Source organism: Macaca nemestrina, chromosome 6 (genome assembly GCF_043159975.1).
Source record: "Macaca nemestrina isolate mMacNem1 chromosome 6, mMacNem.hap1, whole genome shotgun sequence".
In the NCBI taxonomy this organism is placed as follows: Eukaryota; Metazoa; Chordata; class Mammalia; order Primates; family Cercopithecidae; genus Macaca; species Macaca nemestrina.
The window spans coordinates 104,146,580-104,163,733 of record NC_092130.1 but is presented as its reverse complement, the minus strand read 5'-3'; the positions used below and the strand labels follow the sequence as shown (position 1 = coordinate 104,163,733).

General features: G+C 39.4%; 1 protein-coding gene and 1 long non-coding RNA gene across 11 annotated transcripts in view; one reads left to right on the top strand and one right to left on the bottom strand.

The window, feature by feature from the left end:
* LOC105475168 (uncharacterized) overlaps nucleotides 1-1,849 on the bottom strand; it is a 90,672-nt gene extending 88,823 nt beyond the window's left edge. For all 9 annotated transcript variants that reach the window (XR_011624926.1, XR_011624925.1, XR_011624921.1 and 6 more), the window contains exon 1: nucleotides 1,456-1,849. This is a non-coding gene — a long non-coding RNA (uncharacterized lncRNA). The remainder of the gene's footprint in view (nucleotides 1-1,455) is intronic.
* A 57-nt stretch (nucleotides 1,850-1,906) lies between these two features.
* Nucleotides 1,907-17,154, top strand: part of LOC105475169 (transportin 1) — a 98,534-nt gene continuing 83,286 nt past the window's right edge. For both annotated transcript variants that reach the window (XR_011624920.1, XM_011730201.2), the window contains exon 1: nucleotides 1,907-2,055. Coding sequence is in view for 1 of the 2 variants with exons in the window: in XM_011730201.2 (XP_011728503.1) it covers nucleotides 2,041-2,055 (15 nt within the window). In the remaining variant the exon portion in view is untranslated. The remainder of the gene's footprint in view (nucleotides 2,056-17,154) is intronic.

Here is a 17,154-nt window from a genome sequence, read left to right as displayed (position 1 = left end):
CTGCTATTATATGTGCAAACAGTGCAAAGAAAAATAAAATAAGCCATGTTAATAAATCCTTGTTAATGATAAGATTTACTCTTTAAAACATGTATTTTTAATTTGACCTAGAAGAGACAAAAAGGCTACATGTGTAAGAATCTCTATTCAACATAGAACTATTTTATATTAATATTTTCATTCACTTTGATTTTTACAAAAGAATACATATTTAATTTGCTTAATCTCAATTTTACAACATCTGATAATCAACATTTTTTTCTTTCAAACGATTGTGGCCAATAAATCCTCTTAGGCTAAATAATGTTGCTTTTTCTTCATTTCAATTATTTCTAAACTATTAGTCAGAGGAACTCCTACTAATTGCTTAGCGGTATTTACATCTGTCATTATTTGCTAATCCTTTAGATTTTAGAAATATTTGTGTTTTTTCCTTTAGCAAAGAATAATGCAAATACTACACATCCTCTGATTTGTACAGATCCTAGTCCACGATGTAACTTTTCAAATGCAGAAATAAGCCATTTGTTATTTGGATAAATACACTTTTTCTGGGTATATTTTCCTGCAGATAAACTACCATTTAGGAAAGTTTATATTACATTTTTGTTCTTAGTAATCCACTCCTATTTGGGGGGGGGGGGCTCTTTTTGATATACACTACTGTATTCAATTACTATCAAATTAACATTAGAACATGTTGAAATCATGAGTATTTTAGTTATCTATAATATTTTCCCTGCTAAGTTCAATTTCCCAATAATTAAAAAATGGTACTTTTAGTCTCAAATTTTAAGTTAAATAAACTAGTTGTTCCTGCAAAATGACTGTAGTTCAAATGAAAACTGTTAACATGTTTAGATGAACAAATAAATTATCTTAGTAAAAATTTACAGACATTTTCTAGTATTATATACTGCAATTTTACCTAAACTATGACAGGAAGGCAACAACTGTTACGTATTTTCAAAATATATACAGCACTTCCAGTAAGATAGTCGGAACTGCTGGTATTTCTACTCACATTGATCATGTGAGGAATATTATCACCGGAATCATCACCTTAGAAAATAAGAATCAGCTAGCTATGCAAATTTTAAGTATTTTTATACAGTAAATGTTACATATAAGAATCATCTGAGGGAAGGGAACTGATATTTATCTCATTACCGTTGTTGCAATTGGGTATAAAAACGTCCACCACTCCCATTTTGAATCATTTGCCGTACAGAAAATAGAGGACATTTTAATTTCTCATGATGGCAGGTTAGGGAGAGAAGGGCTTGTTATTTCTAAGAGCAAGAAACTACAGTTTTATAGGATTGCACACCTGGAGACGTAAAAATTTTATAAATCACTGAATTTTAATTACATAGTAGTTTATACGCCAGATACAACACACGTCAAAAGCCTATTTTGTACTAAGCAGGCAGCCATCCACCCGCATCTACCTACCGAAGCCATTTCTGCTTTTTACTAGCGACGCTGGAACTGTGTTATTGTGGGATATGTTCAGTGTTGAACAGGCTCCCAGGGCACGGCTGTTACTTTGGAGGTTATGCTGGGGTACAGAAGTTAGGCTGGGGCAGGGCCATCCTCCTAGGAGGGCCCAGCACAGTCTGAGCAACCACACTGGCGGGCCATTTTACTCACAGCCCCACCGCGCAGGACAGCGTCTGCAGCTGCTGCGTGCGAGACCCAGAGGCTCCGGTCAGCGCGCCGGCCGCAGGGAGTGCGAGCACTTGTGAGCCCCGCGCCAGGCCGGTGAGGTCTGAAGCTACAGAGCCCGCTTAGAAAGCACTGCCGCACGCTGCCGGACGCAGGCCCACAGGCCCAGCCGACCGAGGCCGCAGTTTTCCCAGCCCCGCCGCCGTTGCCAAGGCGACCGCCGCCGAACGTTCCCGCGGCGGGCTCCGCCCCCCGGCCAATCGGACCGGCGCTCGGTGGAGCCCAGATTCTCTTTGTTCCGCAGCCATTTCAGGCCCCGGACAGGAGGCAGTGCCGCTTCGGCCGAAGGCCTGAGCGCCCGAGGCCTCTGGGATGGTGTGGGACCGGGTAGGTGGCGTGAGGGTGCGCGGCCCCGAACTGGAGGGGCGGCAGTAGAGGCTGGGAGCTCCGAGCTGCCTGACGCGCCTACGGGAGAGACGCTGGGCTCGCTCGCTCTCCCGGTGCCCGTCCGGCCGTTTGAAGCCGGGAGGCAGCGGCGGCGCGGTTCTAACCCCAACAGCTGCCGGCCCAGGCGCCCTGCGGGACCCGAGTAGGGGGCAGGCGACGGCGGCTCCTCAGGTGTCCGAGGAGCCCGTCAGGGGCGGCGGGAGCCCGTTACAAGGGGCGGGAAGGGAATGATCTGATACTCAGGGAAGCGTTTGCCTCGCCTGTTAAGCTGTGGCGTTTGAGGGCCCTTGAGCGCTGCAGTCGGCTGCCCCGGGACGGCAGCCTCCCACTGGTTCTGGGCGCTGGCCGGCGCTGCCCGAGATGGACCAGTCTTTGTCGCGCCCTGGGCCCCTCTGCCCGGGTCTCCCGCGTCCGCACACAGCGCCCATCGTCCTCACATGCAGCTTGCCGATCTCTTTCTCCCGGCGATTCTTTCTCCTTGGGGCTTCTTGGCCTCACGACATGTTTACATAATGTTTGTGACTGTACGGGTTTGGCGTGGGCTTGTGGGGTTTGCACTTCTACCTGCACTCCCATGCGTACAAGCAACAGGGAACAGCTGCTGAGGAGCAGACCGGCCACCACAATCAAGCTATTTTCGGAATGGCTTTCTTTAAAAATGATCGCGTGTTGCTTACTGATTTTAAAAATCAACTGGATTTTGCAAGGATTGCTTACAGTTTAAGTCTGTTATCTTAATCGCTAATCAGGTTAGTCTATCAGTAGATGTAAATGTAGAAAATTGAAATTGGAGGCTATCTACAAATTGATTTTGACAGCTGTATTAAGAAGCTTAATAACTGTCCTTTGAAACAGTAATGACTTAAATGATGAATGCGTAAATGGTACTTCTTTTACCCTAAAAAAAAGATACTTTTAAAATTGCAAGATGTATGGTGTAATAGGTGTTTGGAAATGAAGGTTGTAAAATGGCTGTCCTGACGTACTCACTTTTAGAATAACAAAACTTCCTGCAGGATTTTAAGTTTCCCTGTTGTATCAAAGCTTTCATATTAGAGTGGTGAAGAAGCTATATTTAGTGGAAAAGGGGAAAGTCCCGTTTTTTGGGAAAGGATCTGTTTTCCACTTTTACCTTACTTGGCACCCTAGTTGTTCCTAGAGAAGGCTGTATCAGGATGAAAATTAGCAACCACAAAAGGGAAATAGTAGTTTGAAGGTGCAGATTTCTTTTTCAGTCTCTAGCTATGCAATGCATAAATTTATACTAGTTTGGCAGTACGATTTTTACTTCGTGCAATTTAACGTGAGCCTAATGAAGTACTAGTGTTCTGTTTTCTTTTTCCTAAAAGGGGCCGCCACCCTGGATTAGTCTTGGTGTGGCTGCATCTTTGTCCTAGTCAGGAATTATTAAATTCCTCCCACTGAAATATCTATAAAAATCTTGTTTGCGCTTCTACCTCAACTCTCAGCGGCTTTATTACCATTATATAATGTGAACAGAATAAGATTTTTTGTAAAAATATATAATTCTAGTTGTAAGCTTTTCCGATATCAATACTTGTTATTGTATTCATTGTTTTTATGACTATAGTTTTTCTTATTTATAATTTTAAAGCCATTCCATGAACTCAGTTTTTCTAAGTGTTGTAAATGAGCTCCTACATTGAAATGTAAACATCTATATTTAGAAGAATTTCTTGACTTTTAAGCATGTTGGATTCTGCAAATGTTTTTATAAGAAAAGAAACCTGGTTATAAAGGAAGTCAAACCAAGTGACGTGTAATGAAATAAATTTATCAAATATAAACTGCAGAGAGGAGCACAGCAGTGAGTGGGGGAGTTCTTTTTATTGGCCAGGGTATAAATTGTGATTTTTTTTCCTGAGATTGATATTTGAATACATATTGGTGCCAAAAAGATATCCTCCCCCCTCAAAACAGTTTGGTTTACCAGCAAAAGGGTGAGAAAGCTGAGAGAATCAAAGAAACTGATGAGGTTTTCAAAAACAATGGAGAACAATGCCATCCTTAAAGAGGAAGGGTCAGAAACAGTGAAATTCCCCTGGAGGTTGAGGATTTTTCTTAGTTGGCCCTATTCAGCCATTGCCATGGTAAATCTGTTGAGTGTTGGCAGGTGAAGGAGTCTTCTGAGTTGTACAAGGAATGAACTTCACAATGGAAGAGAGATGTTTGCAAGAGTGGTGCCTTAATCCGTATTGTGTTGCTGTAAAAGAATACCTGAGACTGGGTCCTTTATTAAGAGAAGAGGTTTATTATTTGGCTCACGGTTCTGCAGGCTGGGAAGTATAAGAAGCAAGGCGCCGCCATCTGGTCAGCTTGTTGTGCTGCATCATATCATGTTAGAGAAGGTCAAAGGGGAAGCTCCCCAGGCAAAGAAAGGGAAATCTGAGGGGGGAGGGGCCTGGCTTTCTAACAACTCACCCTCGGGGAACTAAATCATGTCCACGAGATCATGATCAAATTTCAACATGAATTTTGATGGAGACAGACACACCATATGCAAACTACAGCAAGTGGCAACTGATTTGTAATTATGTGCGTGGATGTTAGTTGGGAGGTTTTCAAAAGCAAGTGTGATTGGGTTGCTTTGAAGGGTCCTTTGAAGTACTGTCAGTTGCTATAATAAGTAAGAATATTAGAGTTCTAGAGTCTCAATGGTCAAATGAGATATTGAAATGGGAAATAGGGAGGCATTTTGTCTTGGAATTTTCTGGAGTAGATAGAATACATATAGGAATAGTGGCTACATCTTAATCCAAAAAGACACTCCATGCCAGAGCAAATATTACAACTCAGTACTGAAAAAAAAGCTGATAACCGTGAGACCATAAAGTTGGGATTGATATATGCCTTTTTAACGGTTAAATTTTTAAAACAAAGCAAAACTTTTCAGTGTAGTGTAGAGAACAGGCGCTTTAGAGCTACACTATTGGGATTCAGATTTTGGCACCTTCTGTAATTATCTGTGTGACCTTGGGCAAGTTATTTAACCTCACTTTTTCATCTTATCTTATGAGGAGTAAATGAGTTAATACAGTAAGCTCTTAAAACTGGGCCTGTCATGTATTAACTTTTTCTTTTTTTTTTTTTTTTTTTGAGACGGAGTCTCGCTGTGTCTCCCAGGCTGGAGTGCAGTGGCGTGATCTCGGCTCACTGCAAGCTCCGCCTCCTGGGTTCACGCCATTCTCCCACCTCAGCCTCCCAAGTAGCTGAGACTACAGGCGCCCGCCACCACGCCCGGCTAGTTTTTTGTATTTTTAGTAGAGACGGGGTTTCACCATGTTAGCCAGGATAGTCTTGATCTCCTGACCTCGTGATCCACCCGCCTCGGCCTCCCAAAGTGCTGGGATTACAGGCTTGAGCCACTGCGCCCGGCCTAACTTTTTCATAGATAATAACTGCTGTTATCATCAATGTCATTATCATTGTTAATTATTTCAGAAAATATAGAAAACCATAAAATAAAAATTACAAATATCAGTACTACGTAGTAACTACTGTAAGCCCTTTGGTGCATTTCCTTCCAATGTTTTTTTTCTGAGTTTATTGGATTTTTTTCACAGTTGACACTTTACTATGTGGGTAATTTTGTATTCTTTTTTCACCTAGCACCATAAGCATTTTCTTATGCTACTAAATTATTTTGTTACCATATTTAATGTTTGCATGTTTGTGTGGATTTCTCATTATTAAACAGTTTCTAAATTTTTTGCAGTTATAAGAAACACTGCAATGAACATCCTCATAAAAAATATCAATTTCTGCATTCTAGATTATGAAGATAGAGTCCCCAAAGCAAAAATACTGAGTCAAAGTAAACATCCAAAGCTCATGGTCCATACTGCCAAATTGCTTTTATTTAAGGGAATTTAATAATGAAGTTATTAATACAATAAATTGAGACTACACAGTATTTATTGTTCCTGTTGCTTGGGGATTAGAAGAATAGAGAGTGGATTAACGTTTTACTTGTAATGTACTGGACATTATTTGTAGGCATTTAATATACATTGTCACTTTCATGTACATTTTTCTCATTTATTATCTTGGCTCTGTGTTATGAATGGGAGTTACTTCTATTTTACTGATGAGAAAACAAAGTGTAAATAGGTAAGTACTTTGTCCAAGGGCTCAAAGCGTTCGAGCCTGAATCTGAATCTAGATCTGCTTGGCTGCAAAGCTCATCATGCTGTTTTGTTTGTATACTTTTATATCATATACATACTTGGAATTTTATGCTGTAACTAACTATAGATCACAGACCACACTTTTAAGATAAACTGAGTTGGGAATAATGAATGGGTAAGTTGCAAAGTTAAACAAGACAGAGCTTAACTTTTCACATACATTTTAGAGAAAAATCTTTACCCGGGTGAGATATAATTGGTAACAATTATATAAAACTGGGTTATAAAGTGAATGCACCAAATATCTGTGGGTGCAACTCTTAATGATCTCAAAACAAATAAGTGAGAGAAAACTAAAGAAATCTCAAATTTGATTAAATCTGGGGAGTAAGAGGAATGAAAAGGCCCATAAGTGCTTAAATTGAAATATGCATTTAGTAAAACTCCTGGTAAAGTAAATGAAGGTTCTACTGGGGAAATAAAAAAAAATATGTTTCACATAAGGAAAATAGAACTACCTACAAGGTAGGTAGTGGAGCCCCTTTATCCTAGATGCATATGTTCCTACCACAGATGAAAAAGTTAATCTTAGGAAGGATAAGATTCCACCACTTTTGTTTTTACTAAGAAAGGAATTAAGGAAGAGAAGTATTTCAGCAAATCATGAATATGCTAAATAAATGTAAATAAATTATTAGGAATAGGTGGTATCCACCAAAATTTTAAAGAAATGAGTATGAAAGTACAGAACTCTTGATTATTATACTACCATTAGAAATTATGTTTTTGAAAAATATTTAATGAAATTAAATATATATTTTGACTGGAGCATAGCAGAACTAGGAAATGATGAGAGAGCTAGCAAACCATGAAGGACTTTGTGTGCCATTTATTAGTGCTGGCATTATCTCTTGTCGAGAGATTTACATACTAGTGGAGAAAGAGATGTGTAAATAAACAAGTTCAATAAGTGTATTTACAGATTTCGTGATATAAATCTGTAAAAACACCAAGAAAGGCCAGTAATAGATTCGTTGAGTAGAATAGGGGGAATGTCTGGAGCATTTTGGGAACTAGGAACAGCATTTCAGTGAGTGTGTCAGTAAAGATAAGGATCCGCTGTGTTCTTGGAAATCTTCAGCAGTTCAGGGGCCCTGAAAGGTATATAGCAGGGGTCCACAAGCTTTCTGTAAAGGGCCAGATAGCAAATAATTTCTGCTTTGTGGGCCATACCATCTCTACCACTGTAGTGCAAAAACAGTTATGAAACCAGTGGTATGGCCAGATTTGACTAAGGCCTTAATTAGACAAACTCTAATATATAGTACAGAGGGATTTGGAAGAGAGAGCACCTACTGAGCCTTATATCACCCTATCATGAGCCGTTGAAAGGTATGAAACGAATCTAGAAGATTGATTTGTGTGAATCATTAAGAAGAGAATAAAATAGATTTTTAAAGCACTCTACATCAATTTAAAAGGGAAAACAACTGTTTTTTAAGTGGGCAAGTTCCACAGAAGAGGAAATATGGCTAGCGGGTAAACATGGAATAATGATTTACCTCACCAGTAGACAAATGCAAAGTAAAGCAGTGACTTTTTTTTTCCTGCTCATTATACCGGCAAAAGAGAAAAAAGTTTTGTTAGTATGTATTGAGAAGGTTAAAGGGATAACATTGAATATATCAGTACAGCTATTTTAAAGTAAAAACAACTTTGACCCAGCAGTTTCCATTTCTTAGTGAAACACATGAGTGTATCATAGGAGTCATGTGTGCTAGGATTAGTCTTGGTCAGTAACCACAGAACCTCCAGACTTCCCGTTCACATTTTATCTCTGGCTCTCCATTCATAAAATGTTCTACACTTTTTTTGGAGATGGAGTCTCGCTCTGTTGCTCAGGCTGGAGTGCACTGGCGTGATTTCGGCTCACTGCAACCTCTGCCTCCTGTGTTCAAGCAATTCTCCTGCCTCAGCCTGCCTAATAACTGGGACTACAGGCACACACTGCCATGCCCAGCTGATTTTTTGTATTTTAGTAAAGACGAGGTTTCACTGTGTTGGCCAGGCAGGTCTCCAACTCCTGACTTCAGGCAATCCACCCACCTCGACCTCCCAAAGTGCTGGGATTACAGGTGTGAGCCACTGCGCTCGGACTGGGTCTACACTTTTTTTTTTTTTTTTTTTTTTTGGAGACAGAGTCTAGCTCTCTTGCCCAGGCTGGAATGGGGTCTACACTTTTTCTTAAACCCCTTCTCAACTCTTCATACCCTTCTAGTGTGCCTTGTGAAATTAACTGTCTATCATCTGCAAAATCCAGTCTGAACCTATTCTTAGATGTTGTTTTCACTTTCTTGCTCTAATGGAAACCGGACTCTCTTCCACTGTGCACTTGTGGGTGTTTTTGTTTGTTTGCTCCATAACTTTCCTTACCACCGTTTCTAGAGGTGGGAAAGATAACTGTCACGCGTCTCCTTGCTTCTTTCAGACTATGCTTCCTCCTTTCTCCCTACAATCTTCAGTTTTGAATTATGTCATAAAGGCTCACTGTCCCACTCTCCAGTCTTTATATTGAAATTGATAAGAGTATACATAACTGATCCGCCCAAACTCTGGCCTGTCATTTCCTAGACCTCTCTTCCAGTGTTCTTCCCATCTACGCTATGTCAGCCACTCATTCCACAGTGATACCCTCCTATATTGTCAATAACTGCAATCCTTCCATAGTTGCCATTTCATGTGTTCTGCTCTGTTACCCCTTCTTCCTATTTTTGCAGCTCACTCCTAGTGCCTCAGCCCTAACCATCTTCTGACCCCAGTGGAATCTCCAACCCATTGATCCTATTACTATTCCCCCGCCCCTTACCCTCTTGATGTTTTTACTCCCTTTTACATGGAATTTACTCATCTAAATTTCATGGTTAATCAGTTTAATTACTTCTTTGGATCCCCTTCCTTGCTCTTTGCTTGTTTGGCAAAACCAGAGCCCTAGTTAAAACAAACTCTCTGGGTTTTTTTTGGTTTTTTTTTTGTTTTTGTTTTTTTTTTTTTTTTTTTTTTTTGCACTTGCCCCTATGTAACTGGGCATGGCCAGAAAAAAACCACGCAACCACACATGACCACAAACTTCAAGTGGGTCCGTAATGCTGCCCGATGATTGTACTGGATTTCCTAGTCTGCTTACTCTCCCACTCTTCTAAATGACTATTTCATATCTTATTTTCCCCAAACCTTCCATATCTCTTTTCCCATCCTCACCTTCAGCTCATGACCTTGCTTCCCATTTTGCTAGGAAAATTGAAGTAATCAGAACTTCCATAGACTGCAACCACTCCACGTACCTCTGGCACTCTATTTATGAAATGGTCTATGCAGCATTTGCTCAGTACATGACTATCTCCCTGCCCATTACCTTAGATTAACTGTTCATATTCTTGTCTACCTTTGTACTAGGCCCCATTCTGTCTCATCTGCTCAAGGACTTGGCTTCACGTTCTCTCCTTCCACATCATCAATTTTGTTCTCTTTATTGAATCATTTCTATCAGCAAACAAATATGCTATCATTTCTCTCCTCTTAGGAAAAAAATTGTCCCATTTCACCACATTACCCCAATTTTTTGTTTCCCGTGGGAGCAGTATTTCTCGAAATAGTTGTCTGTACTTGCTATTGCCAAGTTCTCTCCTCTAGTACTCTGTTAAACCCACTCTAGTCAGGTCTTTGTCTGCACCACTCCCACAGAAACAGCTCCTCTGGTTCTTCAGTAGCCCCCATATTGTTAAACACCCTATGTTATTGATTCTCATCCTATGTGACCTGTCAGCAGCATTTGACACAGCTGTTTGCTTCCCTTAGCCTTGAAACCATTTCTTCTTTGCCTTCTAGGACGTCACACATTCCTGGTTATCTGCTGTCTCAATGCTGGTCCTTGTAATTCTCCTTTTCCTTTATTTTCACTGACCTCTTAATGTTGGAGAGCCCCAATTTTATTGTTTGTTTGTTTGTTTCTATCTATGCTCATTTTATTGGTAATCTCATTTAGTCTCATGGCTTTAAATACCATGTAAATATCAACAATACCCAAATTTAGATCTTTAGCCCCTCTCCCCAATTCCAGTCTTATACGTGCAATTGCCTATTCAGCATCTCCCCTAAATGTTTAATAATAGACATCAAGTCGGCATACCCAAAAACTAAACTCCTAAACTTTCTCCCCAGTGCCTACCTTACCCACAGACTCCCCCATTTCTGTCAATGGCAACTCCATCCTGCAGCTCAGACCAAAATCTTGACCTTATTTTTTTACTTCACTTTTTCTTTTGCTCTTCAGATCTGTTCTTTCAGGACAATCTGTTTTCTGTATCATCAAAATACATCCAAAATCCTATCATGCCTCACCACCTCCCGCACTGCCACCACCCTTGTCCAAGCCACTACCATCACATCTTGTTGGATTACTGAAATAGGTTGCTATGTGGTCTGCCCCTTCTGCCCTAGCCCCTCCCAAGAGTATTTTCTCAATACAGTAGCCAGAATAAGCCTTTCGCAAATTAAGACAGTCCCTGTCACTTCTCCTGCAATGGCTTCTGTTATGGTCTGAATGTATGTGTCCTCCCAAACTTGAAATCCTAACTCCCAAGTTGATATTATTAGGAAATGGGGCCTTTAGGAGGCCATTAGGTCATGGAAGTGGAGTCCTCATGAACAGGATTGGTGCCCTTAAAAAGCCCTAGAGGCCAGGTGCGGTGGCTTGTGTCTGTAATCCCAGCACTTTGGGAGGCTGAGGTGGGCGGATCACGAGGTCAGGAGATCGAGACCATCTTGGCTAACACAGTGAAACCCCATCTCTACTAAAAATACAAAAAATTCGCTGGGCGTGGTGGCACGTGCCTGTAGTCCCAGCTACTCGGGAGGCTGAGGCAGGAGAATCGAACCCAGGAGGCTGAAGTTGCAGTGAGCCGAGATCGCGCCACTGAACTCCAGCCTGAGTGACGTGGCGAGACTCTGTCTCAAAGCAAACAAACAAACAAAAACCCTAGAGAGATCCCTTGCCCTTTGTCTCTTGAGGACACAGCAAGAAGTCTGTGAGCTAGAATGCAGCCCTCACCAGATACTGAATATGTCTTGATCTTGGACTTCCCATCCTACAGAATGGTAAGAAATCGATTTCTGTTGTTTATGAGCTATCTCATTTGTGGTGTTTTGTGATAGCAACCTGAATGGACTAAGACATTCCCTTTCATTCAGTCAGAGAATAGCTGGTCCTGTGAGGCTCTACATGATCTGCCCAATCCACTCCATTTTCTCCTTACCCTCCTGACCTCATTAACTATTACCACTGTCTTCCTCTTGCTCACTGGCCTCCTTGCTATATCTGTCCTGTTCCTGCTTTAGATCTCTTGCTGGCTCCACTCTCTGAAATGTACTTCTTCCACATATCTGCTTGGCTCAATGGACTTACCTCCCAGTCTTTGTTCAGATCTTACCATCTATGAAACCCTATTTAATACTATATTATATCCTGCACTTCCCCCCCACTGCACTCTTATCCTGGACTCCTTTTTATTTTTTGCATAGCACATACCACCTTCTAACGTACTCTATTAGGGGTCAGCAAGCCACAGCTCCATGAGCTTCTGCCCTGTTTTTGTACATTCTATAAGCTAAGAATAGTTTTTACATTTTTAAAGGATTGTAAAAACAAAGCAAAAAATATGTGACACATATATGTGGCCTGCAAAGCCAAAAATATTTACTCTCTGGCCCTTTTCAAAAAAAGTTTACACTGTATATTTTATTCTGTTTATTGTCCTCCTCCTCCTGCAAGAATACGGGCTGCAAGAGGGCAAGATCTTTGTTTTATTTTTTGCTGTATCTGCAGCAAGATACAGATACAGAGCCTAGAATGTAGTAGACACTCAGTAAATATTTGTTAAATTAATTGTTCGTAATGGTGCAAAATGGTAATTACGTTAAGTGTTCACCAATAGACCTATATATTCCAATTAGTAACAAAATAAATCTCTGTATAATGACTAGGAAAGTTAAGGCGTATTTTGAAGTTTGCTATAGATCAGGCATAAAACACTTTTTGTTTCTACAGATACCTGTGTATTTAATTCCATAGAGAAGAACTCTACAAGGATACGCAACCAAATGAATACTAAAGTACTTCTGGGGAGGGAACCAAGATTAAGGGAGATAGTTGAAAGGAGCTTGAATTTCATATATATTGTTTGCTTTTCTTTTTTTTAGCAATGAGAAACTGTCACATGTTAATGTTTTACATTAAGTTATTTTTTAATGAAGAGACAAGAAAAAACAAATACATATTAAGAAAATAAAGCAGAGAGAGGAAAAGGAAGAGGACATTGCCTTTCTTAAATGTCTTATTTGGCCAGCAGTCAATCTGAAAGAGGGGAAGGAGTGAGCAATGTGAATATGGGGGAAAGAGCGTGCAAAAGTAAAGGCCCTCAGGTGGGAACAAACTTAGCATGATCTGGAGACTGTAAGAAAACCAGTGTGATGAACATAGTGAAAAAGGGGACAGAGACTGCTAGGAGATAAGTTCAGAGAGATGGACAGGCACCCATGTTAGGTACAGCTTTGCAGGCTGTGATGAGGATATAAGGTCTTCTGTGTGATGGGAAACCATTGGAAGATTTTGATGGGGGGAAGACATGATTTAATTACAGATTTAATAAGCTCATTTTTGCTGCTTTGTCTCAGAGAATGGGTTATGACAGAATAAAAGGGGAGGCAGGCAAATCTGCCTAGACCATGGACTAGGGTGAACAGCAGAGGGGGTGAGAAATGGTCAATTCAGGGTATATTTTGATGGTGTATTTTAAGTCTTGGCTGATGGTATTTGGGATATGAAGGAAATCAAGGGAAATAAGGATCATTGCTTCTGATCTCCATAATTGACCTGAACAACTGGGTGAAAACTAGTGGTATTTAGTGGTATTAGGCAACTGAAGGAGGAGCAGATTGGAATGGGTTAGAGAAGGGAATCAAGAGTTTTGTTTCAAGCCTGAGCAACATAGGGAGACCCTGTCTCCACAAAAAGAAAAAAAAAAAATGTGTTTTAATTAACTGGGCATGGTGGCATGTGCCTATAGTCCCAGCCACTCAGGATGCTAAGGTGAGAGGATCACTTGAGCCTGGGAGGTCAAGGTTGCAGCGATCTGTGGTCATGCCACTGTACTCCAGACTGGGCAACAGAGGGAGACCCTGCCAAAAAAAAAGAGTTTTGTTTCAACCAGCAAAGTTGGAGATGCCCATTTGACAAACAAGCAGTTATGTCTTGTCAGATGTTGGATACTTGAGTCTGGAATTCAGGGTGCTTTTAATGTTGCAGACTGATGAGATTATTTAGATAGAGAATAGAAGGGGGTCTAGGATATTGAGGGGAGCCAGCAAAGGAGACAAAGAGCAGCCAGTGAGATACAAGGAGGACCAGCGAGATGTGGCTCCATAAGAGGTGAAAGAGTGGTCACCTGCATTCAGCACTGTGAAGAAATTAAGATGAGGCCGAGAAGAAGTTGTTGGGTTTGGCACTGTGGAAATCTCTCAGTGGAGTGGAGTACAACGGGAGACAGTGACTATTCACAACTTTCAGGATGTTTCTGTGAATGGTGGGGAGTGGAGAAACTTAGTTGTGGGGGATGAACAGAGTCTAAGCTGGTTTTTAAAGATATTATTTTAAATTACTTTTGAACTACAGAAAGTAGTACAAATAATTCAGAAAACTCCCATATTTACTTTACCTGGATTCACCAGTTTTTAACATTTTGCTACATTTGTTTGCTCTCTCTTTTTTGGGGGGGTCATTTGAGAGTAGGCTGCATACATCTGTGCCTCTTTAGCCCTTAATACTTTAATGTGCATATCCTGACAGCCAGGACATTCTCTTACAAAACTGCATACAGTGAGCAAATTCAGGATATTTCGTTTTTTACAGCCCACATTACAATTTTGCCAGTTGTCCCAGTAACATCTTTTGTAGCATTTTTTTTTTCCTACCAGTACCTGATCTGGTCTAGGATTTTATGCTCTATTTCGTTGTCATGTCTGTTTAGACAGAGAGGTATTTGCAATGATCATTATATCAGAAAGATAATTTAAAATTCTCTAGACGTGTATTGTAACTTCATAATGGTAGATCAGTTTAATATGTCATCCTGATAAGCATTAGGACAGAAAGAAGAGCAAGGAAAGTGAAGATACTTTATATGTACATTTATCAGACTTGCGCATAAATAATGTGTTTTCAGAGTTATTGATATTTATTGTTTAGAAAGGTAAAACAACTTGGATTCTTTTGTGATAGGGTTGAGTTGGCAGTAGTATATGGACATGGTTTAAGAGTTTTTCAAAAAGAGTTTGTTTCAGCTCATAAAATGCTGCATGTCAAACCTTTATTAGAATATATTGTGAGACTTAATTTAGGAAAAGAGCATTATAGAGTGAAACATTGGAACCACAAGTGTTTCAGAATAGGCATTAGAATGCTCCATTGGGTTTTTGGTTCAGTGATGAACACAGTTTTCTGTTACACAGTTTTGAGGGGTAGTGAGTAAAGACTTCTGAAAGCACAAGTTATGATGCAAATTTGTCTCCGACATTTTCAACCAGAGATTGTTCCTGCTATTGAATACGACTTCTGCAAGAAGTCACCTAAGGCTAGCACAGTACTGTGCTCTTTCACAGGGGCCCAAGTATTAGCTGAAAGTATCGAGTGACATGTAGCTTTCACTCAGGTAACTTAGACCCAGAACTACTCTTGAACAATTGAGTTGAATACAAGTTTCCCTCAAGGATAGGAGTGGCTCGGAGAATTTCATTAGCAAGTATAAGAAGTAATGCCAGCTTTTATATGTGAAGTATGACTAGATTCCTTGTTTATAGTCATCTAAATGTTTTACTTCTAGAAGCTGAAAGGAACATGGTCTTTAGTTGCTTTATAGGTGGGGAAATAAACCAAATGAGAGTATGTGATTGGTGTAGAATTCCCCAGCTGGCTGCTCTTAATGCAGAGAATTGAGACTGGAGCCCCAGATTCCTGGTGCCCCTTCTTTTTTTTTTTTTTTTTTTTGACTCTTCTTGGCACTGAAGATTTAAACACCCTTAGAGGAAGGTAGTTGGTCCTAAAGCCCCATACAGTTACCCTGGGCTGTTAGCTCTAGACAGGTTATGGCTGTGAGTTTAAGTGTCTGCGTCAGGACAGGTTATGGCTGTGAGTTTAAGTGTCTGCGTCATCCTTCCCTTAGCCTGATCCCCCTGCACAAATAAGAAACAATGAAACCATAAAGGGAGGGTGAAGGTAGGAGATTTTTCTGGAGTCGGTTTTAGCATAGATAATAAGCTTTGAATCAAGAGAGTGGTACGGTAGTTTAATATTTAATGTAGGAATTTGATGGAGAAGCTTAGGAATCAGTAGAGAAATAAAAGGATGAGACATAAAAAGGATAAGGCACTAATAAAAATTCTAGCTTTGTTTTAACCTTACATCCTAATGGGCTAGAGACTTTTGTTAGGTACATGGCAGGCAATTTTTATTTGTAAAACAGAATATACACACTCTTACTGGAGTGTGATTCCCGTAGAGTTTAAATTGCTCAGCAGCTAGGGCAAAAGTGTCATTTTAGATAAAATTATTGTATTCTGATTCTGGGAAATACAAACTCGTGAACTTCTCAAATGTTTTTGAGCAAGTTCATCAAATGCCTACCCACATATTATTTAATTTAATAACAATTTAAATTAATAAGTTAAGAAATCTTAGGAATTTCTGAGTTCATCCTCTCATTTCAGATGTTTTATTATTATGTTGGTAATTTCCAGCTGAGATCCTGCACATACAAGCACTTAAGACATGTTTCCTTTTGATTTAATAGCTGGCATTCCTTCCTTCTAGGAGATGCACAGTATGCTTATAATAATGTATGACCAAGAGTTAACTGAAGATTATGTATTTTATTAACTGTAAATAATATGAATCAGTTACTACATGAAATTATTTTTTAAATTGAAGTATCATTTCATGTGACTCAAGACAAAGGTTTTCTTTTTGTGTCTCTCAACCCTACTCCAGGATTTAGGAGAAGTTTATAATAAGTGAATTTATGTTTCTTTTCTAAGAATCAGTTTACTGTAATGGAAATAGTATATGTTTTTGAAATAGTTAATTAGACTCTTATGTCTACCAGTTGTAAGTGTATAGTTGTGAGTGGTATCTACCTTAAAGACTAAACAGGCACACAGAATTATGCCATTAGCTCGTTAGTCAAGATAGTTGTAAGCATTCATGTTCTTTCCATCCCTTCTTACCACATTAGTTTTCTTCGGCAGAAAAATGTATTAAGAAGAATCTATTGATGATTCTAACATAAGTACTTTAGATTTATTTATTTTTACAGTAGAGATTTTATTATGAATTAGTTTTTTACTTAACATATTTTAGTTATGATTATTGAGACAGTCTGTAGAATTTATTTCTACAGAAGTCTCAAGAACCAAGAACCATTGTTGGAGAATATAGGCCCTCTTTTCTAAGCTAAAATTCATTTTCATTTGCTTTTGGCTTTTACATATTTAGTAGAGATTTTTTCTTAGTTCTTCTAGTACAATGTATTGTTTGAGTGAGTTATTGTTTTTTCTTACATTGCCAGAATTTTGTATCGGCATTTGAAAAATTAGGAAATTAATGAAAGATCCTTGTATTATTATTTCTTTTGATATAAAATAAAATTTGGGGATTTGTTCTTTTAAATTTCATACTATTACTGTTTCTATATTTTTTACTTAGTATTTTGTAGCATTTAAATGTCAACATGAATTTCATATTATTAATATATTAAAAATGATTTTGTATATACAAGGTATCAGA